Source organism: Canis lupus, chromosome 2 (assembly GCF_003254725.2).
Source record: "Canis lupus dingo isolate Sandy chromosome 2, ASM325472v2, whole genome shotgun sequence".
NCBI classification, from domain to species: Eukaryota; Metazoa; Chordata; class Mammalia; order Carnivora; family Canidae; genus Canis; species Canis lupus.
Genome location: NC_064244.1, coordinates 11,620,462 through 11,646,470, shown reverse-complemented (window position 1 = coordinate 11,646,470; position 26,009 = coordinate 11,620,462). Strand labels below are relative to the sequence as shown.

Sequence of the window (26,009 nt, the reverse complement as noted above, 5' to 3'; positions counted from 1 at the left end):
TTCAGCAACGTTGCAAGATACAAATTCAAAACACAAAATCAGTTGTGCTCTGAAACCAGCAATGAATAATCAGAAAAAAGAAATTAAGAAAGCAGTCACCTGACAATAGCATGGAAAATAATAAAATACATGGGAAGTAAAAGATTTCTATACTTAAAATTACACAGTATTACCAAAAGAAATTAAAGAAAACCTAAATAAATGGAAAGACATCTCCAGTTCACAGAAAGAATTAATATTGTCAAAATGTCAGTGCTACCCAAAGTGATCTACAGATTCAACATAATCCCTATTAAAACTCCAACAATGTTCTTTGCAGAAATAGAAAACCAATCCTCAGATTCATGTGGAATTATAAGGGCATCAAAAAAACCAAAACCATCTTGACAAAGGACAAAGGTGTAGAGCTAACACTTCTTGATTTCAAAACTTACCACAAAGCTAACAAAAAATCAAAGCTACAGCAAACAAAACACCGTGGCATTGGCATATGAATATATACATATAGATTGATGGACTAAAAATTAAAAGCCAAATATAAACCCATACATATATGACCAACTGATTTTTGACAAGAGGATCAAGTCCATTCAATGGGGAAAAACAGTCTCTTCAACAGATGGTTCTGGGACAGTTAGATTTCCACATGCAAAAGAATACAGCTGAACCCCTACTCATACCCCAGAAAAAATTAACTCAAAATGGATACAATACCTGAATGTAAGAACTAAAACCATAAAATATTTAGAGGAAACTGTAGGACTCATCTTGAAGACCTGGTATTTAGCAGCGCATTTTTATTTTTGTTTTCAAGTATAATTAACATAAAATTAGTTTCTGGTATACAATATAATGATTCAATAACTTGATATACTTCTCAGCGCTCATCAAGATAAGTGCATTCCTAAACCCCTTTTATCTATCCCCCCCCCCCCCACTTACCACCCCTCTGGCAACCACCAGTCTTTTCTCTGTATTTAAGAGTCTGTTTTTACTGTCTCCTTTTTTTTTTCATTTGTTTTCTTAATTCCACATATGAGTGAAATTATATAGTATTTGTTTTTGCCTAACTTATTTCACTTAGCATTATACCCCTCAGATCCCACATTGTTACATATAGCAAGATTTCATTATTTTTTATTTTATTATTTTATGGCTGAGTAATTCCATATATATATCCCATATATATATTCCATGTATATATTATATATTCCATATATATGTATATATATACACACACACACACACGCTTCTTTATTCATTCATCTATGGATGGACACTTAGGTTGCTTCCATATCTTGGCCATTATAAATTATGCTGCAATAAACATATACCTTTTCAAATTAGTGGTTTTGTTTTCTTTGGATAAGTACTCAGTGGCAGAATTACTGGATCATATAGTAATTCTCTTTTTTCAGTTTTTCAGGAACATCTATATTTTTCTAGATTTTTCTAGATTGACTATACCAATCTTCATTCTCATCAACAGTACACAAAAGGTTCTTTTTTTCTCCACATTCTTGCCAACACTTGCTAATTCTTGTGTCTTTTATTTTTACTATTTTGAGGTAATATCTCACTGTGGCTTTTATTTTCATTTCACTGATTATGTGATAGAGATCTGAAACCATAAATGTCCTAGAAGAAAACAGGCAGTAATTTCTTTGACATCAACCATAGAAATATTTTTTCTAGATGTGTCTCCTCTGGCAAGGGAAACAAAAACAAAATTAAGCTATTGGCACTACACCAAAATAAAAAGCTTTTGCTTGGTAAAGGAAATAATCAACAAAGAAGATATTTGCAAATGATATAATCTGAAAAGGGGTTAATATCCAAAACATACAAAGAATTATACAACTCAGCATCAAAAAAACAATCCAATTAAAAAATGGGCAGAGGACATGAGATATTTTTCCAAAGAAGACATACATACAAATGACCAACAGACATGTGAAAAGATAACAAGACATTCTTAGATATGACACCAAAAGCCCAAGAAACAAATCAAAAAAGATAAGTTGGATTTCATCAAAAATTTTCATGTATCAAAGGATATTAGCAAAATCAAAGGACAACCTACAGAATAGAACAAAATATTTGAAATTATACGTCTGATTAGAGTTTAATATCCAGAATATATAAAAATTCCTACAACTCAAAAAGAAAAACAACCCACTTAAAAGCAGACTTTTGTAGACATTTCTTTATTAAAGATATACAAATGGCAAATAAACCCATGAAAGATATATAATTGAAATAGGAACTCAGATACTTCTAGGACAACATTCATAAATCATTCACAATAGCCAAAAGGTGAAAGCAACTCAAGTGTCTATCATCAGATGAAGGAGTAAACAAAGTGTAACATATGCACACAATGGAGTATTATTCAGCCATAAAAATTACTGAAGTTCTTATACATGCTACAATATGGATGAAACTTGAAACATTACACTAAGAGAAATAAGCCAGACAGAAAATGATAAATATTGTGCAATTCTACTTTTGTGAAGCATTTAGAACAGGCAAATTCAGAGAAACAGAAGGTAAATCCAGAGGTTACCAGAGGCTGGAGAGATAGGAGAGTGGGAAATTATGGTTTAATAGCTACTGAGTTTCTATTTCTGGTTATTAAAACATTTTGTAAATAGAAGTGATGGTTGTGTGACACTGTGTATATAATGAAAGCAACTGAACTATATAGTGGCAGTGGTTAAAATGTCAAGTTTTATGTTATATAAAATTAAAATAAAATTAATATTACTAAAATTGAACCATCTATTTAAATGAGTAAACTGATATGGTGTGTGGTAATTCAAGAAAGCTGTTAAAACATACATATAATAAACACTTATCTCAAAGTCATGTTTAGTGGATGTAAATAACATAGATGAATTTTGTTTTATCTTTGTTTTTCTTCACTAATCATTTACAGTAATTTCAGATACCTACACTTTCATGTTTTTAATCAACACTAAAATAATTTTAATTAATAAGCCATGAAGTGAATGCTTTTAGAGTTATACATATGCTCACTAAGTTTAAATTACAAATTCTCATGAGAATTATCCCAGTTCTGCACTGACATCTCTCTCTTCAGCCCATTCAAAATGCCACCCTCTACAGTTTCTGTACATACTGATATAGCGGGACCTCAAGGATAATTTAAGTGAATTTAAATTATGGATGGAAAAACCCATGTGATTCATGCTGCTTTTTCTCTCTACTCCAAACTTCTAAGTCAGTTCCTTGCTGATCCTGGAGGTGGTGAGATTCTTTGACACCTCAACTCTTCTAGGCCCATCAGACTGACAAAGTATAAGCTAAATGTAGCATTTTTTAGCCTAATACAGGCTTATCATTGCACATAACAGTGTAATGTACTGACAGAAAACTTTACAATCAGATGTTTCATTTTCCTCATAGAAATGAGGAAATGAAGTGGAATTATGTTTTAATATCAAATTTACATATAATTGATACATATGGAAAATATATCATAGTCCTGAAAGAGTAAACGTATGGAGTTGACACTAGAAATTTACTTAATGGAAGTATCTTTTGATGATGGGTGATATTTTACACTATATATAGGAAAGACATTGAAAATTAAGCCTAACAATTCAGAGGTTTCTAATATTGGGGGGCATACCTTTGATGGAAAAAATAGTAGTAGTTTGTGACTGCTAATAAACATAATTTAAAGGAGGGTAAATTTACCATTGCTCACATTCTACTACTTATACTGTGACCCTTTCCTCTTTTACTACAACTCCACATCCTTAAGTGTCACCCTTTTTGTAGTCACCCAACCCCCAAAGTCTAGCCACCTACAGGTCTTTATTATTTTTTTCACTTTAATAGAAAAAATTTTTAAGACTTAAAATCTTCTCAGAAGAAAAGTAGCTCCCATAGCTGAATTTAACAGAGCTGGAAGACTGTTTAATTACTGCCTTCTACCTGCCAACCTTGGTCTAGGTCATCTGGGGTCCAAACTCCAAAGCCAAAAATAATTGTCTCATATCAAGATCTTTTGTATTGCTTGTACTTCACTTCTATCCAATTGACTGCCAAGCCTATCCCTTCAGTTCCTGGTTGCCTGCCTGGCCTTTGGACCATCTGTCCTATCTAGCCCTATGGTTTGGATTTCCTCTTGCTTCCTGATTTCATGCCTGATTTCAGCTGAGATTAATTTTTCTGAGGCATTTGTCTGATCTTTATCTAGTTCCTAATTTCCATTTTGTTTTGTTACTCCTTACTTCAATGTTCAGTCTCTCCTGTGCCAGGCTTTGTTTTGGCATTTCGACACATTTTGAAATTTCCCTTCAATTCCCTATCCAGTCTCAACTGTAAAAGCAGCCCTGCCTATTTCTGCACCTAACTGTATCATTACTGAGCTTACCACTCTGAGAACTTTATGTTGACTAGTCTTGGAGGAGGGAAAGGCAAAGAATCAAATACCACTTATTCAATCTAACTATAGGAAATAAGTATTCATTCACCGTAGTTAAGGAATTAACAGATATTTCTTGCACCTATGACTGTTTTCAAATAACAACCCACAAATATAGCTGCCATATATATATATGCCATATATATATATATATATATGCATGATATATATATATATACATTATACCCAAAATGTAGATTCAATGAGGGCGAACGGTTAAGCTACTGAATATTCAAGCCAATTGTATAGAAATAGTGGAGATTAGGAAACTTTGAAGATTGAATCCATAGGAAGAACATATGGCCAGCCAAACACAATTACCCAGATTAGACTCTTGGACTCATTGCGTATTTTGGTAGGTGACAAAAAGAAGTCATAACTGAAGATTTCTTTCCAAAAAACAAATCAGTAAGAGTTTCCCTCTTTACTACATTTTCCCTTAGGATCTAAGGGTATGTTATTGACAGACTTACTGTCATTATACCCTGATTAGGCAAAAATATTCATGTATTACATATTTTTTTCCTCATAACTGAGCTGCCCTCAAGACACTAGCAATCATCCTATAATTGGTCTTCTATTCTCCATTATTCTTATAATGTGTGTGTGCATGATGGGATCATTCTATAAATCTTTAATGGGATATATTTAGTTATCTGGTTATATTTTTTTTGTATTTCTGTGGTGGGCATAGTTGTGATCAACTATTTCAGGGTTTGTTGTCTTCTAATAAATCTGTTGACACTTGAGTAATTAAGTAAATCACAAAAAGAAATGATCATTTAGGAGTCTAGTCAATCAGAATATATTAAGCAGATCTAGACCAACAGGTGAGATTATCAAGGACACATCTCTTTTTGATTCATTTAAAGGAAACACTAACATTAAGAACTCTTCAAAACACTCATATTTAAATTTGCTGTTTAAAACATTATGGAATGACCCATTGCTATAGATCTTTATGACCAACACTGTCATGAAAAAATAGTCCTCAGGATTTGGTGGTTTAGCACTTTTGAAGTCTATGGTAGCCTTTCCATATAGCCAGCTCTTTATAATGTTGTACCTTATGTATCGCTTGAGTGATATTTGAAGAAATCGATTTTAAGACCAATTTATGCCACTTCTTATTTGTCTGTGTTTATTTGGATCTAAGTATTCAGAATTCAAATTATATTTACTTATAAGAATGTAGTTGCCTTTGTGTCCTGAAAAAAAAAGTAATAGCCTTACTTATGATAATACATTCATAAAAATAAGTATGCTGGCTAGACAATATGTCTCTCAAAGATGTCTACCAGATAATAAACTAAAAATGTACTGTGCTATACTTCAAAACTTATACTTTTTTTATGGCCTTGTGTGCTTTAAGGAAAACTAAAGGAAGTGTGAACTGTGCATTTGTTAATCCAGTTTATGGCAACTGGAGTGACCCAGAGAAAAGAGAGGTAAGTGGTAATGGTGAATTGTATTGTTTCAGAAGCAGAAACACACAAACACACAGACACACAGACACACACACACACACACACACACACACACACACACGGTGTTATTTGGACATGATTCCATATCATGGCTAAGAATAATGTTTTAACGGAATTATTTCATTGGAAATGGGAAGGAGTTTTTAGTCTCTCTAAATATGCAATGAGAATTTTCCATTCCAGGACAGATTCAATCTGTTTGTAAAGTCAGTTCACTCTTAAGTGGCTTTGTGGTCACTGTTCATACTCAACAAGAGCTGACAACTCTGGAAAACATCAGTTTAACCCAGAGTATTAGTCAGCTACCCATAGTAACTCTTTATTGACTGTTCTTTATATTCTATTCCCAAAGACAAAAGAAGGACAGCATTCTGTGCTGTGCTTTAAATTGAGATGTGAGCAGTAAAGGGCTATTACCTGATCATTTAGAAGACTAAAGGAGAAATTAAAGTGTATTACATCTTTTTTGGGACCTTTTAGGGCTATTTCCTTATCAGCGCAATAAAAAGTAGACTAGACAGATAATGAAATAAAATCTTTCTCATCTCTTTCTTAAGTAGATAATATGAGCATACACTTGGGTATAAAATAGGATTAGCCATGACACATCACTTCTTATCCATGAAAACCTTACATCTGATTTTAGAAATATTACATCAGATTCATTCTCTTGTGTAAGTGAGCATATAGAATGCTAAAACTTTCATAGCCCCATTATTTTTACATGAAAAATAGGCCACCAACAGCTGTTACCATTATTGAAATGAGTACTATGGTGCAAGATTAGATGGTTTCTAATAATTTGGTAGCCTTGGTTGATATGGCTGAAGGCTAAAACAACACTTGACATTTTTATATGTGCTTTTATTCAATAATGATGACATACATGCTTTGGGTTATTACTGTTTTGGTAGGAATGAAAACAAAAATTTTCCCAGGGTGCAGAGAATTAATTTGGATGAAATTTCAAGTCAATCAAGACACAGAGAAAAACTTAAAATGTAGCTCCCACATTTCAAATGGATAATAAATAAATAAATGGATACTTAAGAAGCCTAATGTATCTTGTTGGCAAAGTAAGTAGGTGTAATGCAAACCTATTTCTCTCTCTCTCTCTCTCTTTTGTTTTTTTGGTTTTTTTTGCAAACCTATTTTCATTGTGGGAAAGGAAAGGAAATTCAATCTTTTTTTAGATCTTTAGTTTAATTTTAGTATCTGAAAGATACAAATGATATAAGAAAAGAAAATATAATGTTTTAAATTTGATATAAGGAAAGAAAATATACTGTTTTAAATTTGACATTTTTATATTAATATCTATTAAACTTCTTTTAACTGGAGTTTTCTTTCTTTTTTTTTAATACTTTATTTATTTATTCATGAGAGACACACAGAGAGGCAGACACACAGGTAGAGAGAGAAGCAGGTTCCACGCAGGGAGCCTGATGTGGGACTCGATCCCGGAACTCTGGGATCACATCTAGAGCCAAAGGCAGATGCTCAACTGCTGAGCCACCCAGGCGTCCTAATATCTTTTAAACTTGTAATAATTAAAGAGCTGCTAGAAATATCTTTTACTTTCTACTGAAAAAAAAAATGGCCTCTCTGGCACATGGATGAGGGTTCCTATCAAAGACCCACTTTCAGGGTGCTTTCAAGACTCTACTATGCATGCATATGGCAGTGCAATCAATGACTCTAGAGAAACTTAGAAGCAATTTCTTTTTTTCTATCCAAATAAAAAAACAATTCCTCTTTCACATTTTTTCCCTTCCATTAAGAATGGCTAGAAAAGAAATTCTGTCACAGTTCTTGAACTTTCTTGCTGCCTTGATTTCTATTATTTCAGAAACAATGAGTTTGTATTAAACTAAGTGTGCCTTCCTTGACTTTGTGTCAGAGAAATAGACTTCTCCAAAATACCCTTCTAAAAACTCTTAGTAAAAATTCTCAGGTCCTGACATAGAAATTGTAAGAACAGTCTAACGAACTGCCATGTATCCAACTCATGGTCATTCTACTTTCACCTCTACTATCACCCATTCCCACTACACATCAGAGTGGGGTGCTGGTTTATTTATTTTTATTTTTTTTCATTTTTTAACCCTTTATTTTTTTATTTTTTTTAAATAATAAGTTTATTTTTTATTGGTGTTCAATTTACCAACATACAGAATAACACCCAGTGCTCATCCTGTCAAGTGCCCCCCTCAGTGCCCGTCACCCATTCACCCCCATCCCCCGCCCTCCTCCCCTTCCATCACCCCTAGTTCATTTCCCAGAGTTAGGAGTCTTTATGTTCTGTCTCCCTTTCTGATATTTCCCACACATTTCTTCTCCCTTCCCTTATATTCCCTTTCACTGTTATTTATATTCCCCAAATGAATGAGAACATATAATGTTTGTCCTTCTCCAATTGACTTACTTCACTCAGCATAATACCCTCCAGTTCCATCCACGTCGAAGCAAATGGTGGGTATTTGTCATTTCTAATGGCTGAGGAATATTCCATTGTATACATAAACCACATCTTCTTTATCCATTCATCTTTCGATGGACACCGAGGCTCCTTCCACAGTTTGGCTATTGTGGACATTGCTGCTAGAAACATCGGGGTGCAGGTGTCCCGGCATTTCATTGCATCTGTATCTTTGGGGTAAACCCCCAACAGTGCAATTGCTGGGTCGTAGGGCAGGTCTATTTTTAACTCTTTGAGGAACCTCCACACAGTTTTCCAGAGTGGCTGCACCAGTTCACATTCCCACCAACAGTGCAGGAGGGTTCCCTTTTCTCCGCATCCCCTCCAACATTTGTCGTTTCCTGCCTTGTTAATTTTCCCCATTCTCACTGGTGTGAGGTGGTATCTCATTGTGGTTTTGATTTGTATTTCCCTGATGGCAAGTGATGCAGAGCATTTTCTCGTGTGCATGTTGGCCATGTCTATGTCTTCGTCTGTGAGATTTCTGTTCATGTCTTTTGCCAATTTCATGATTGGATTGTTTGTTTCTTTGGTGTTGAGTTTAAGAAGTTCTTTATAGATCTTGGAAACTGGCCCTTTATCTGATATGTCATTGCAAATATCTTCTCCCTTCTGTAAGTTGTCTTTTAGTTTTGTTGACTGTATCCTTTGCTGTGCAAAAGCTTCTTATCTTGATGAAGTCCCAATAGTTCATTTTTGCTTTTGTTTCTTTTGCATTCGTGGATGAATCTTGCAAGAAGTTACTGTGGCCGAGTTCAAAAAGGGTGTTGCCTGTGTTCTCCTCTAGGATTTTGATGGAATCTTGTCTCACATTTAGATCTTTCATCCATTTTGAGTTTAACTTTGTGTATGGTGAAAGAGAGTGGTCTAGTTTCATTCTTCTGCATGTGGATGTCCAATTTTCCCAGCACCATCTATTGAAGAGACTGTCTTTCTTCCAGTGGATAGTCTTTCCTCCTTTATCGAATTTTAGTTGACCATAAAGTTCAGGGTCCACTTCTGGGTTCTCTATTCTGTTCCATTGATCTATGTGTCTGTTTTTGTGCCAGTACCACACTGTCTTGATGACCACAGCTTTGTAGTACAACCTGAAATCTGGCATTGTGATGCCCCCAGCTATGGTTTTCTTTCTTCTTTCTTTCTTTTTTCTTTCTTTCTTTCTTTCTTTCTTTCTTTCTTTCTTTCTTTCTTTCTTTCTCTTTCTTTCTTTCTTTGTTTTGTTTTGTTTTTTGGTTTTCTTTTTTAAAATTCCCCTGGCTATTCGGGGTCTTTTCTGATTCCACACAAATCTTAAAATAATTTATTCTAACTCTCTGAAGAAAGTCCATGGTATTTTGATAGGGATTGCATTAAACGTGTAAATTGCCCTGGGTAACATTGACATTTTCACAATATTAATTCTGCCAATCCATGAGCATGGAATATTTTTCCATCTTGTTGTGTCTTCCTCAATTTCTTTCAGAAGCGTTCTATAGTTTTTAGAGTATAGATCCTTTACCTCTTTGGTGAGGTTTATTCCTAGGTATCTTATGCTTTTGGGTGCAATTGTAAATGGGATTGACTCCTTAATTTCTCTTTCTTCTATTTTTTTTTTTTAAGACTGTTTTGTTTAGAGCTGCTTTAGGTCTATAGCAAAACTGAGCAGAACATACACAGAGTTCTCCTATATCCCCCCTGCCAACACACACACACACACACACACAGTCTCCCCCATTATCAATATTCTACATCAGAGTGGTACATTTGTTACACTGACAAACCTATATCTACCTATCATCGAGAGTCCTAGTTTATATTAGGGTTCGCTGTTGGTGTCAACCAGGGTATTTTTAAACAAATTCCAGATATCATTTAATTTCACCTGTAAAGACTTAAGTTATAACATTAAGGGATGAAGACTTTTAAAAAATATAAACACAGTGTCATATCTACACATTTAATAAGTATTTGATGCCATGAAATATTCAATCAGCAGTCAACCTACCCTAATAATCTCACAAATAAATAAGGGAGGTTATATATATTGATGTTGCTATGTTTTTAGTCAGGAGAGATATAAGGTGTATATATTCAAATGGATAGACATGTCTCCTAAGACTCTTTTAGTCTCTAGGTTCTATTTTGTCTCCCATGTTTTCCTTGCAATTTATTTGTTGAAGAAATCAAAGTGTTTGAACTATGAACTTTCCACATTACAGGTTTTCTGATATACTCTGCAAAATATTACCCTCTCAATTAAGTCTGGTTTGTTTGTTTTGTATTTCTTTTTGTTTGTTTAATTCACCTATGATCAATACAGCAGGCTTAGAGAAACCAACACTACAGAAAGATGTAGTTAAGATTCTCCCACGGTACTTCCCCATTCCACCAAGGGTAAGGATAAGGCAGTGACTCCCACGCCCCAAGGGCTGTGGACACATACCAGCCCTAGGCCTGTCAGCAGTGTAGGCAGTGTGCACTACAGGTGATCGAGGGAAAGTCAGAAATGCTCTAGTTATTACTCCAGTGGAAATCCATTTAAAACTCACTGTATTCTGCATGATCTTGAAAGACTTTAATGCCTAAAATCCTAATCTTCTCAATGTGTTTCTCTTTAGAGTTCTGTATACTCCTTCTCAAATCCATTGTATGGCACATCAGGATGCCTGGAGACCATATCTAATCATCTGAAATAGCACCATCCAAATCAAGTGTGATCTAGGGTATATAGTTTATAGAAAATCCTACGCTGAAACCTGACAGAAACTCATCCTGTGCAATAGTAAAAAAAGAAGGGATTCAGAATACTACTGCAATTATTATACATACACAGATAAATTTTCTTACTGAATATATTAAACGTTTTCATGGAATCTGAATCAGAACCTTAGTTTTATTGTATATCTGAGTAGTTTAATAAAATTTTCTACTTGAGTTTCTTGCTTTCCTTTGATTTTACTGTGGTCATTTTTTAAAATTATAAATCAAATTGTTTTATATCCTGAGTATAAGTAAGTTTTAAAATGCTTATTTAAATAAGATTGAGCTTAGAAACAAAAAGGTGAACTAAGTTAATATACAAATTAACAGGAATGGACAAATCATAGTAAACCTAATCCACATAACCATGAGTAAAAGTTATTTCCGCATCTTGAAAAAAATGTGAAATTGTCATCCTAAACTTGCCTTTATTCAAATAATTATTTAATACATATCTTCATATAGGTATAAAAGTAATACCGATACATGAGTTAAGAAGCTTTGAACTTCAAAAAACTGAAAAGTCCCTACTCCAATGGTTTAAATAATATGGCAATTATTATCCCTAAAATCGAGAAAGTGGGATATAGAGCAATTCTTTTTGTTTTTTTGTCTTTTGTTTTGTTTTGTTTTCAAAAGCTAAATTTTTTTAGGTACAAGTTATGTGCTCCATAAAATGTTTAAATCAAACATTTTGTGGTATCTATAAGTACCTATGGCAATTCTATAAAACTAAAAGGATGAAACTGATTTTTTTTCTTATCCCGTAGATAGAAGAGGTATGTGCTTCATAATTTAATGTAACATTCAGAAATAAAAATTTATTTGCACCATTCGTCCTCTAACAATTTTTTGATGTAAGTCCAAATCTATACCATTATGATTTATAAAATATAAAAAGAAGAGAAATACAGAATTGAAGAACAAGTGGTATAGAGAGTTCACAAATTATATAACTCAGCTTTAAAACATGAAAAGATATTAAATGTCACATGGGACACAAAACCCATCAAAAGAATTTTTTTTTTTTTTTAGATAAGTGGATGTCAGGAGAATGGAGTCTAATGAGTATAGCTGATTCTTAAGAGTTTTGCTGCACAAATACTTCAGACAACATGTTGTTAACTGAATTCATGTGGCCAACCTATTTCCCAAAATATACTATAAGTACATAATAATATCAATAATAATAACAAATGACAATAAGTACTGATTATCTAAAAATGCTGTTTAAATATTTTACATGTTTTAACACAGATAAATGAAAACATTATGCCATATACTATGGTGGTCAGCCACATGTGTAGATTTAATGTGAAGTTTACATTAATTAAAATTAAATAAAATTTGAAAAATGCATCTCCTCAGTTGCAGTAGCCACATTCTAAGTACTCAATAGCCATGTGTAACCAGTAGCCACAGTAATGGAAAATACTGGAAAAATTTTTATCATATAAAATGCTCTCAGACAGCACTGTTTAGAACACTGTTAAAATATTTTGCTATAAATAGCACAACAGTAATCTCTACAAACTTAATAAGCACTAAAAATATTGCCTAGTATATGTATTTTAACTAGAACTGGCCAATTTCTAGAATAATAATAAATTATAAATAAGCCGTATTTATCTATAAGAAAACTCACAAATATGTGATAAACAAGTACATATTAACAATGCTCTCGACATAAATGTCATATATCATTCTATTATATCATATCATCTTTGCCTATTCCTTTAGGTGGTACCTTGAAGAAATTGTATAAGAATTTTCTTTTCTCTATTAATCTTCTTGACCATCAATCATTTTTCACATATGTCACACTGAGAACAAAATTCACAAATCCTTTAAATAACTGCCTTGTGTTTATTAGCACATTAAAAGCATGTGTTTCAGGTAAACCAACAATTGTATTTGTGGCAAGGTCTTTTGCAATAAGTAGTCTTAAATTTCATTCTTAAAGATAAAAACCAAGGAAAATCTGTAAAAAAGCTGTGACTTTTTTAAACTCCAAATGCCTTTTAAAAATATTTCAAGAATGTATTTCACTGCCAAACCAATGACAGGTTTGTGAGTCTTAATGTTATTCTGCTTTTCTTCATATCAACTTGCAAAATGTTTTCCATTTCATTGCCAATGTGTCTAGAAAACAAATCCAAGGGTTAATATCTAAAGTTGTCATCAAACTCAATGTCCTCTCTTTAAATAATTACAAGTGGAAAGGCACCACACTTGTATGAGCACATACTTTATGAAATTTCGATGAAACTAGATACATGTCATATCTTGAATAAAAAAATTCTATAACTATGCATACACGAAAATAAATAGGTAAATAAATAAGTGAATAAACAAAATACTTAACTACACTTAAAAATTTATACTGAGTCACGTCATTAAACATTCTACAAGAGTGGAGTGCTCTAAAGAGCAGATTTTCTTTTCTAGAATGTGGAAGCAATAATAAAGAGCTTTTTAACTTTTCTAAATTTTTATACATTATTTATTTAGGTCTGGGCTCTATCAAGATGACAAATAACATATTTGTCCAGAGCTGCGTTACTAATAAATCAGCTCAGGAAATTAGCATAATTTTCTTCAGTCAGTATAATTTGGAGTCAATTAAAAAAAAAAAAAGTCAGCAAAAGAAATCAGGCCTAGTTTCTCTACTTAGATTCTCCCCCAACAGATATTAAGTAATCACTTAGTCTATTGCTACTCATAAAATAATGGTTAAAGACAAAAAATAGTCACTGTGGGGTAATTATAATTGCCATTAATTTGTTCAACAAATATTTGTACATAAATATTACATTGAAATAAGTGAGACAGTGAGAGGAGAGTGAAAAATAAAATATATAATGTGGCCTCTTCTCATCTGGGGCTTCTATTCTGCCCTAGATGGGAACCACTTAACTTTTTTCTACCTTGTTAGCAATCCAGTGCTAACATATATCTTTAAGCATATAAAGTAAAAAATTGATAAAATGAAATATATATGTATATATATGTATATACACACACACACATATGAAGTGGATCAATAAAACTAAATGCAGGTTCTTTAAAAAGAATAATAAACCCCTAATGAAACAACACCACCAACAATTAAAAAAAAAAAAAAAACATTTGGTGAACTAAATTACAAGATTAACAAACACCTAAAAAAAATGAACCAAAGAAAGATTATGCATAAATAGCCTATGTCAGAGATGGAAATAGTATTATCACCAGAGTCTACAAACAGTGAGAAGGTAATAAAGATGCTGTAAAAAAAACAACAAAAAATGTGACAAAAATATTGAACTTTAGAGAAAATAAACAAATTCCTGGAAAATATAATTTTCTAAAGCAAACATAAGAAGAAATAGAAAATACAAGCAGTCCTATAGCGAAGTAATTGATCCATACTTCATAATCTTCCTTCAAACAAAGCTCTAAGTTCATCAGATCCACTAGCAGATATTATAATATCTTTAAGAAATAATGCCAAATTTATAAAAACACTTCAAAACAACAAGACAACAGGTACTACTTCCCAACATATTTTATGAGGAAAGCATAATTTTAATACAAACCCTGATAGAGATATCACACTAAAGGAAAATTTTAGGTCAATCTTACTCATAAATACAAATATGAAGTACTAAAAACAAAACAAAAACAAACATACAATGAAGACATTACCATTTTCATATTTATTCCATGAATATAAGCTGAACTTTAAAAATCAGTCATTAAAAAAATACCAAAAAAGCACACGTTTTAATAGGTGCATTGAAAGTATTGTAAAATTACAACATTTGTTTATAAAGATTTATTTACTTGAGGAAGAGAAAAAGAGAGCAAGCATGAGCAGAAGGGGCAAAGGGAGAGAAAGAAAGAATCGTAACCAGACTCCATGCTAAGTGCAGAGCCCTACATGGGGGATCAATCCCAGGACCCTGAGATTACAACCTGAGCCAAAACTAAGAGTTGGACTCTCAGCCAACTGCAGTGCCAAGGCACCTCAATACAACATTTGTTTGTAATAAAAATATCTTAGAAAACTAGGGCAGCCCGGGTGGCTCAGCGGTTTGGCGCCTGCCTTCAACCCAGGGCCTGATCCTAGGGACCTGGGATCGAGTCCTACGTCGGGCTCCCTCCATGGAGCCTGATTCTCCCTTTGCCTGTGTCTCTGCCTCTCTTTCTCTCTCTCTGTGTCTCTTGTGAGTAAATAAATAAAATCTTAAAACAAAGCAAAAATATCTTAGAAAACTAAAAAAACTTTCCTAATGTGATAAATGACAACTATAAAAAAACTGATAACTATACTAAATGATGGAACATTACCTTCAGTTTGATGTTAGGAATGAGCCATTTTAAACGGCTATTACCACACCTTCCAAAATATTTGAACTGTTCACTGGTAATACTAGTGAGAAAATAAGATATTAAAAAAAATTTAGTGAGTTATTGGAAAGAAAAATAATACTGTCATCATTTACAGATTGCATGATGTGTATATAGAAAATTCGGAACAATCTCTAGGTTAATTAACACTAATTATTGACTTTAACAAATGTGTCACATAGAAGAGTAATATATAATGTCCAATTGAATACCTATGTATCTTGAACAAACTAAAAAATTATTTTAAGTGAAATTATAATAAATGTAAAAGTAAATATGCTGGAGTAAATCTTCCAAAGACATATATAATCTAAAATATTGCAATACTAAAGTAGACACATAGAGATGCAGTATTCATTTTTTCCCAAATTTATCTGTAAGGTCAAGAAAATCCTTATCAAATTTCTACCAGATGCTTAAGACCTGAGTAGTTGATTCTAAAATGTATATGGAAATACAGTGGGACAAATGTAGCCAAGAAACTGAAAAAACATGAGGATTTCCTTACTGGATACTATATATAAAGCTAGAATAATTTGAAGATAGTGCTGTTGGCATAAAAATATGCATATGGAAGAATGAGATAGACTGCAGATCCCAGAAATACATACAAACATATATGGTATCTGATCTATCCATGTGGCACTGAAGAACAGTACATAAAGAAAGGCATTTCAACAACTGGTTGAAAATTTTGTTTGCATTTTGAAAAATGAGTGAAACTTGACTCCTACTATATATTTTACATAGAAATCAATTCTAGGTATATTTTTATGTATACGTAAAGGTGAACAATAATAACACAAACAATAATAAGCACCCTATACTGACCTAGAATATAAGATATGAAAAATATGATAATTATCTCCATGAAGAGAGAGACTTCTGAAACAATCAAATAAGTAAAAATGAAAAAAAAAGGGCATTTGGGCAGCTCAGTCAGTTAAGTGCCTGCCTTTGGTTCAGGTCATGATCTCAGCCTGCTTCTCTCTCTGCCTCTGCCTCTCTTTCTCTCTCTGCCTGTCATGAATAAATAAAATCTTTAAAAAAAAGAATAAAAGACTGATAAACCAGATGTTAAATTTAGAAACATCTGCTCAATAAAATATATCAATGAAAGATAATAAAGAATGAAATACAGTGTAGGAGAAGTTATTTGCAACACATAAAACCAACTTACACAGCAAATGTATTTTAAAAACCTACAAATCAATAAGAAATATGCAACCAAAATGTATTCCAAATTATTTATAGAAGGCCACCATTTCCCTGATGCTAAAACTAGATAAAAAACAATACTAAAAAAGAGAACTACTGGCCAATATCTCTGATGAACATAGATGTAAAATCCTCAACAAAATATTAGCAAACCAAATCCAACAACACATTTAAAAAGTCATTCAAAATGATCCAAAGGGATTTATTTCAGGGAGGCAAGGGCGGTTCAATATTCACAAATCAACATAATACATCACTTTAACAAGAAAAAAAAAAAAAGATTTAAAAATAATCATTTCAACAGACACAGAAAAAGCATCTGACCAAATACAACACATACTCATGATAAAAACTCTCAACAAAGTAGGTTTAAAGAGAACATACTACAACATAATAAAGGCCAAAGGGAAAAAAGAACAAACAAAACCCACAAACAAAAAGCATAATAAAGGCCACATATGAAAAGACCATAGCTGACATCAAACTCAAGAGTGGAAAACGAGAGCTTTTCCCCTAAGATCAAGAAGAGGAAGGATGTCCACTTTCACCACTTGTATTAAACACAGTACTGGAACTCCTAGGCATAGCAATCAAACAAAAAGGAAAAAAAAAAGCATCCAAATTGGTAAGGAAGAAGTAAAACTTTCATTATTACTGATGACATGACACTATCTATAGGAAAGCCTAAAAGACTCCACCAACAAAAACTACTAGAACTGATAAACTCAGTAAGCTCACAGGATAAAAAAATAAATACACAGAAATCTGTTGCATTTCTACACACTAATAATGAAGTAACAGAAAAAGAAATTGAGAAAACAATCCCATTCACAATTATACCAAATAAAATACCTAGGAATAAACTTAACCAAGGAAGTGAAAGGTTTGTACTCTGAAAACTACAAAACACTGATGAAAGAAATGGAGGATAACAGACATTTCATGTTTATGGACTGGAAGCATGAATATTGTTAAAATGTCATACTATCCAATGCAATCTACACATTTAATGCAATCCCTATGAAAATACCAAGAGCATGTTTCACAGAATTAAAAGAGTCCTAAAACTGGATGGAATCACAAAAGATCTTGAATAGCCAGAGTAATCTTTTAAAATAAGAATAATACCGGAGGTATCACAACTCCAGATTTCAAGATATACTACCAAAGCTATAGTAGTTAAAACAGTATTGTACTGGCACAAAAACAGATACATAAATCAATGGAACAGAGTAGAGATCCCAGAAATTAGCCCAGGTGTTTATAGTCACTTAAATTTCAACAAAGGTGGCAAGAATACGTAATGGTAAAAAGTCTCTTAAAGAAACAGTGTTGGCAAAACTGGACAACTACATGCAAAAGAATTAAACTGGACCACTTTCTTTCACCATACACAAACTCAAAATGTATTAAAGACCTAAATGTGAGACTTGAAACCATAAAAACCCTAGAAGAGAGCACAGGCAATAACATTTTTGACATCTGCCATAGTAACATTTTTCTAGATATGTCTCCTAACTCACGGGAAACAAAAGCAAAGTATTGGGATTACCTCAAAATAAAAAGCTTCTGCAAAGCAGAGGAAATGATGAAGAAAAATAAAAGACAATCTAATGAATGGGAGAAGATAAGGGCAAATGACATATTTGATAAAGGGTTAGTACCCAAAATATATAAAGAACTTATACAACACCAAAACCATAAATAACCCAAATGACAAATGGGCAGAAGACATGAACAGATATATCCTAAAAAAGAAGACATACAGATGGCCAACAGACACAGAAAAAGAAACTCCAACCCTCAATATGATAGTATTTTAAAATGAGACCTTTGAGAGGTCATTAGGTATGAGGTCATGAGTGTGGGGAATTAGCGCCCTTAGGAGAAGGGACAGCAGAGAATTTGCTTTTCTGTCTTCTCTCATAAGCATAAGGAAAGCATGTAAACACACCGTGAGATGGTAGCTGCCTGCAAGCAAAGAAGCCTCAGAATGAAACCAAGCACCTTAATGTTGGACTTCCAGCTTCCAAAACTGAGATATAAGTTTCTGTTGTTTAAGCCACCTGTCTGGGTGGCTCAGTGTTAAGTGTCTGCCTTCAGCTCAGGGCATGATCCTGGGGTCCCGGGATTGAGTCTCACATCGGGCTCCCTGCATGGAGCCTGCTTCTCCCTCTGCCTGTGTCTCTGCCTCTGTGTGTGTGTGTGTCTGTGTGTGTGTGTCTCATGAATAAATAAAATCATTTTTTAAAAGAAGCCACCTGCTCATGGCAGCAAGAGCTGACTAAAACAGTGAACTAATACCAAGGATCCTGAATTCAGGAAGTGTTGACAACACTAAGGAAATGAAGCAAATGGACTCTTCATACTTGGGATGGTGATAGTGTAAATTTGTCAGTCATTATCTCTTAAAGCTGAGCATATGTATATTGTCCAACAATTCACCCTCTCAGGAATTACATACACATGTGCATCTAAGAAAATGTGCAATCAAGAAAACTGCATGCATATGTGCATTGAGAAACATATACAAGAATGATTACTGCATTATTTGTAATATGAAAAATTTCAAATTTCTGTCAATTGAATATGCATATAAAGAATCAAATGTAGCACAGTAATAAAATAGAAAAAATATACTGCAATGAAAGTGAACTGTAACTACCTACAACAACACTGATGACTCTCACAAGCATAATTTAAAGTAAAAAAAGAGTATGTGAAAAAACATCATATATTAGGAATATAGTACTTGGGTGTGCAAATCCAGATGGTAAAGCTATGGAAAAAAAAAAAAACATTAAAAGAGATGCAATATTGACAGTGCCCTAACTTGTTTTATTTAGGTGTTATTACACAAATATTAACTGTAATAATTAACTAGGTGCTTTTAAATGTTTTTGAGATATGACTGATGTATTATAAAATTCACTACTTTAAACTGCAAAATTCAAAGATTTTTAGTACGTTCACATTCTTCGACAATCACTAATATACTTTTTATTGATTTGCCAATTCTAGACACTTAAGATAAATTGATTTGTATGTGACTTTTTCTGTCAGGTTCTTTTACTTAGGATAATGTTTTCAAGATTATCCATTACGTATCATTTATGATTATTTCACTGCTTTTCATTGTTGAACAAAATTTCATTGTATGGATATACCACCTCTGTTTATCCATGCATCAATTGATAGACATCAGGATTGTTTCCACTTTCTGGCTATTATTGAATAGAACCTCTATAAACATTCATGTACAAATTTTTGTGTGAAAATGTGCTTTCACTTCTTTTGTGCATTTACCAAAGAGTGCAACTGCTGGATCATATAGTACCTCTATGTTTGACTCTTTCAGGTACCAACAAACACCCTCACAAAGATTTGTTATTGTCCATATATTTTATAATAGCAAGCCCAGTGGTTATGAAGCGGTACCTTCTGTTTTTAACTTGAATTTCCTTAATAGTTTATAATGTTGAACCTCTTTTTATGTAATTTTAGACATTTGTGTATTTTCTTTGGAGAAGTGTCTATTAAAATACTTTTGTCCATTTTTAATAGACATTTCTTATTGTTGAATTGTAAGAATTCTTTATATAATCTGAATATTATACTCTTACTAGACAAATGATTCACACACATTTTTCTGCCATCGTTTGGGTTGTCTTTTCATGGTCTTAATAGTGTCATTTGATGTGAAAATGTTTTAATATGATTAAATCAAATTTATCTGTTTTTTTTTTTCCCTTTAGTTGTTTATGCCTTAGGTATAAAAGCTAAGAAATTACTGCCAACAGGAAGGCCAAGATTTTTATATCAATGTTTTCTACTAAGAGATATATGGTTTCTTGAGCTTCATAAATGTGTTCAATGTTTTTTTTTTTAATATTTTATTTATTTATTCATGAGAGACACAGAGAGAAAGGCAGAGACATAGGCAGAGGGACAGGCAGACTCTCCACAGGGAGCCTGATATGGGACTCAATCACAGGACCCTACAATCACAACCTGAGCCAAAGGCAGATGCTCAACCACTGAGCCACCCATGCATCCCTCAATAATCATTTTAATCAAATTTAAGGAGGTTTTTGCCTGTATTTCTTCATACAGTATTTCTGTTCCTTTTCTCTTTTCCCACTCCTTCTGTACTTCCCATATGCATGTATTTGTGTACCTAATGGTATCTCATAGGTTTATAAGGTCTTCATTTTTCTTTCTCTTACAGTAGAAAATTGTCCTATCTTTAAGTGCCCTACCTACTATTTTCTGCATACTTGAATCTGCTGGTAAGCCTTGGGTGTGAATTTTTCATGTTACTATATTTTTATCTCCATAATTTCAATTTAGTTGCATTTTATAATTTTTCTGATAGTCTATAAGACCTCATTCCCATATATTAATTATTTACACATTGTTTCTTTTAGTACTTTTAAAATAGTTTAAATCATTCTGTCTTTAATAAGTCCAACATTTGAGCCTTGTCAGATACAATTTTGTATTATAATTTCTTGTTCCTTATATGCCTCATAAATGTTATTGAAAATGGGACATCTGGATATAATCAAAAGACATTTTGAATCTTACTGTCAAGCTGTTAGGTGTCAAGGCAGTCAATTGGGATAACAAGCCCAAATGAAAATACCAATCAAATTTTTATTCACTTATTGGAGCAATGCAGTAAAGAGGCAAAGGATAAAGAAATGTACCAGTTTTACAGTGTTCTATTGATCCCACAGAATAGCACCATTGGAGGGTCATAAGACATGTAGTACAGATGGGCAGAATTGTTTCACTATTGAAGACCAGGTAAAGGAGGAAAAATAACTATTCAATTGTGTAATATTTAGAGGAGAAAACATACACACAAACACACATACAACATAATGATTAATCATTGTATGAGGTATCACCAAAGCTGTATGCACATGAAATTCTATTATTTTATTCTTTACCAATAAATACAAATCTACTTACATATTCAATTTAAGTTGGCAAAAGAACAACAAACTGAACAAATGAATTACATAAAAATGTGTCTAATGAAGGCCAAATAGAAAATTTAAAAATATTATAACATATACATATATTACAACTGACAAAAAACTCATGCACTACACCAACATAAGAGAAAAGCCAAAAGCTATTCTAATAAATAAAGAAAATAAATATGAAAACATGAAGAATGAGTCAGGGAAAACTTTCACAAATACTGGGCAGATTTTGAAATTTAAGGTAGAGGGATTATATCAAACAAAGCTTCCACACAGCAAAGGAAACAATCAGCAAAATGAAAAGGCAATCTACTGAAAGGGATAAAATACTGCAAATCATATATCTGATAAGGTACTGAAGTCTAAAATATATAAAGAACTAATACAACTCAACAGCAAAATAACAATCAAATTAAAAAATGAGCAGAGGAACTAAAAGATATATATGTTTGTTTTTTGTTTTTTGTCAAAGAAGGCATACAAATGACCAAAAATATATGAACAGGTACTTAACATCACTAATCACGGGAGAAATACAAATTAAAACCAGAATAAGATATAAACCCCTGTTAGAATGGTCATTATCAAAAGACAAGAGAGGGCAGCCCAGGTGGCTCAGCGGTTTAGTGCCGCCTTCAGCCCAGGGCATGATCCTGGAGACCCGGGATCAAGTCCCACATCAGGCTCCCTGTATGGAGCCTGCTTCTCCCTCTGCCTGTGTCTCTGCCTCTCTCTCTCTCCTCTCTGTTTCTCATGAATAAATAAATAAAATCTCTAAAAAAAAAAAAAAAGACAAGAGATAACAAGTGTTGGTGACAATGTGAAGAAAAGGGAATCTTTGTGCACTGTTGGTGGGAATGTAAATTGGTGCAGTCATCTGGAGAACAGCATGGAGATTCCTCAAAAAGTTAAAAACAAAAGTATATGATCCAGCAAATCCACTGCCAGATGTATAGGAAGGAAACAAAGGAAACTGAAGGAAACAAAATCACTATCTCAGAGAGCTTTCTGCACACCCATGTTCACTGCAGCATTATTTACAATAGCCAAGACATGGAAATTTTCCAAGTGTCCATCAAAGGATGAATTGATAAAGACAATGTGCCCTCCCACACACACACAGTACTATTATTCAGCTATGAGAAATAAGAATAAGAAAATCCTGCCATTTGCAACAACATGGATGGATCTTGAGGGTATTAAGCCAAGTGAAATAAGCCAGACAGGAGGAAAAAAAAAAACAAAAACAAACAAACACTGCATGATCTCACTTACATGTGGAAAAAACAAACGAACGAACAAACAGAAAAAACCTCACAGAATCAAAGAACAGATCATTGGTTGTCAGAAATGAGGTGATGGGAATTTGGAGATGTTGGCAAATAGGTAAAGGTTGTCAAAAGGTACAAAATTCCACCTCTGAAAAGATGGCAGAGTAGAAGTATCTTAAGCTCATCTGGCCCTAGAGACCTACTAAGATATCAGCCACATCAGTGCATCCAACCCAGAAAATGACCAAAGAACAGACTTTCCGGGCACAACAGTCCTTCCACAGTTAATCCTAAAGAGGAGGACAGACCAAAAATGGTACAAAAAGCAGAGACATAGTCAGAAACCGAATTCCTCAAAGACTAATCATAACCTGGAGGGATACTACCACACAAAAAAAGGAGAGGAGCAAACTCAACACTAGGCATCTCAAACACAAAAGACCCTGCACTGGAAAGACAAGTTCCCATAACAAATGGCTTTGAAAACCAGTTGTGCTTAACTCTGTGAGTCTTTATAACCAGCAGGGCTTACACCTGGATACTTTAAAAATCAGCAGGCTTGCCCTGAGAGAGCAGGAGGATAATAGGAAACTGAGTTCCAGCCCTTCCAAATAGCATATAGCAATCTTGCCAAGATAGAGCACAGTAAGAGCAATCTAAACAGCACCTGGAGTATACAAGAAGTAGATTTATTTAAGAATCTCAGAACTCATCCTGGAGGGGCCTTCTCCAAGAACAAAAGACCTCACAAACGCCATTTCCACATGCCCCCTGCCCTGCAGTGTAGATAGCCAGTCATTTGCTGGAAATAGCAAGAATGTCATTCACCTAATTTGCTAATGGCTTGAGTCCCACAAGCCTACCTGCCCATTCTCCTGAAGATTTGACCCATCCAACCAGTTCAACTCAGCAGGAGTCCTTCCAAAGCAGCTCCTGCACATCTCACTCCTGCAAGCAACCCTGTCAGAAACAGCACCACTCATAATTGACATTACAAGAGATGTATCCATGCATCTGCAGCCCAGCATCTGGCTTAAATTCTTGTTCCACCTACCAACAAATGCCTCTCAGAGTACAAGGCAGGGAGAACACCCTGCAGCCCAGTGCTACTGCAGCCCCAACAGATAGACAGAGGCAGACCTCTGGTCTGACTGCTGACATTGCCTAACTACAAGCCCACAATGGCCCCAGACTGGCCTCTTAACAGGACAAGAACCAAACTCTTCCCAAAATAGGCAAAGTAAACCACTGCAGCTCACTGGGCTAAAAGTAAACAAGGATCAGCCACCACAGTAAAGGACATACAATTAATATAGGAGACACCCCTGAAGCACCTAGTTCTAGTGAACAGGGGATACTGTGCTACAAAGCACCACAGGAACTCTTCTTTATAAAGCCACTATTTTAAGATAATACACAAATTGACTTTCCTACTACATAGTAACAAACACAGAAAGTTAGACAAATGAGACTAATGAATGTGTCCCAAATGAAATAGGACAAAATAACAATGAAAAAGTTAAATGAAATGGAGATAAGCAATATACCAGATAGAGAACTCAAATGGTCATAAAGATACTTAGTGGACTAGAGAAAAGAGTGGAAAATCTCAGTGAGACACTGAACAAAGACAGAAAACAAGAAAGAACCAAACAGAGATTAAAAAAAAAAAAAAAAACCTCAATAACAGAAACACACCAAGTACAGATGTTAAATCCCAAGCACAGTAAAATCAATTCTATAAATAAAATTGGTCAATGGACTCAAAAACTAAAAAGGATATATGGTACAATATCGTATGTATAAAAAGTGGCAGTGGGTGGGAGGGGAGTGAACACTTAGTGTTTTTAGAATGGGTTCAAACTTAAGTGACCATCAACTCACTGTAGACTACTGTACGTACACACAGGATGCTATATATGAATCTCATAATAATTACAAATCAAAAATCTATAACAGATATGCAAACGGTAGAGAAAAAGAAATCCAAGCATGTTACTAAAGAAAGAGAGCAAACCACAAGGGAAAAGAGCAAGAAAGTAGCAGGGAAGAACTACACAACCATAAAAAAAAGTAACAAAATGTCAGTAAATACATACCTATTGGTAATGACTGACTGTGAATGAACTAAAAACTCCAATCAAAAGACACAGGGTGACTAAATAGATAATAAATAAGATGAAGGGGCACCTTGGTGGCTGAGTTGGTTAAGCATCTGACTCTTGGTTTTGCCTCAGGTCATGGTAAGATCAAGCACTGCATCGGGCTCTATGCTCAGCACAAAGATTGCTTATCTTCTTATCCTTTTCTCTCTGTTCCTCCCTCTGGTTTCTATCTCTCAATCTTAAAAATGAATGAATTAATGAAAGAAAGAAAGAAAGAGAGAGAGAGAGAGAGAGACAAGGCCTATATATATATATGCTACCTATAAGACTCACTTCAGATATAAAGATACATGCAGCTTGAAAGCAAAGGGATGGGAAAACATTTACCATGCAAATGGAAGCAAAAAGCAAGCTGGGTAGCAGTACTTAATATGAGATAAAATAGAGAAGGAAGACTAACATGAGATAAGGACACTACCCAATGATAAAGGGAACAATCCAACAGGAGGATATAAGAATTGTAAATATTTATGCACCCAACATGGAAGCACCTGATATATAAAGATACCATTAAAAAAAAGGGAAGAAACTGACATTAATATACTAAAAATAGGGGACTTTAATATACCTCACTTACATCAACATCATCCAGACAGAAAATCAACAAGGAAACAATGGCTTTGAATGACACCTTGGCCAAGATGGATCTAAGAGATATATTCAGAACATCCTATCCAAAAAACAACAGAATACACATTGTTTTCAATGGCACATGGGACACTCTCCAGAATACATCACATGTTAGGGCACAACACAAGTCTCAAGAAATTCACAAGGACTGCAATCATATCATGCATCTTCTTCGACC

At 33.8% G+C, this 26,009-nt stretch overlaps 1 protein-coding gene across 1 annotated transcript in view; it reads left to right on the top strand.

Moving 5' to 3' along the window:
- The window catches only part of MALRD1 (MAM and LDL receptor class A domain containing 1), a 649,658-nt gene extending 638,355 nt beyond the window's left edge, over window positions 1-11,303 (top strand). The window contains 2 exon segments of the mRNA XM_049096644.1: window positions 5,829-5,904; window positions 11,020-11,303. Of these exon segments, the coding sequence (XP_048952601.1) occupies window positions 5,829-5,904; window positions 11,020-11,097 (154 nt within the window). The 3' untranslated portion in view covers window positions 11,098-11,303.
- Window positions 11,304-26,009: the final 14,706 nt, after the last annotated feature.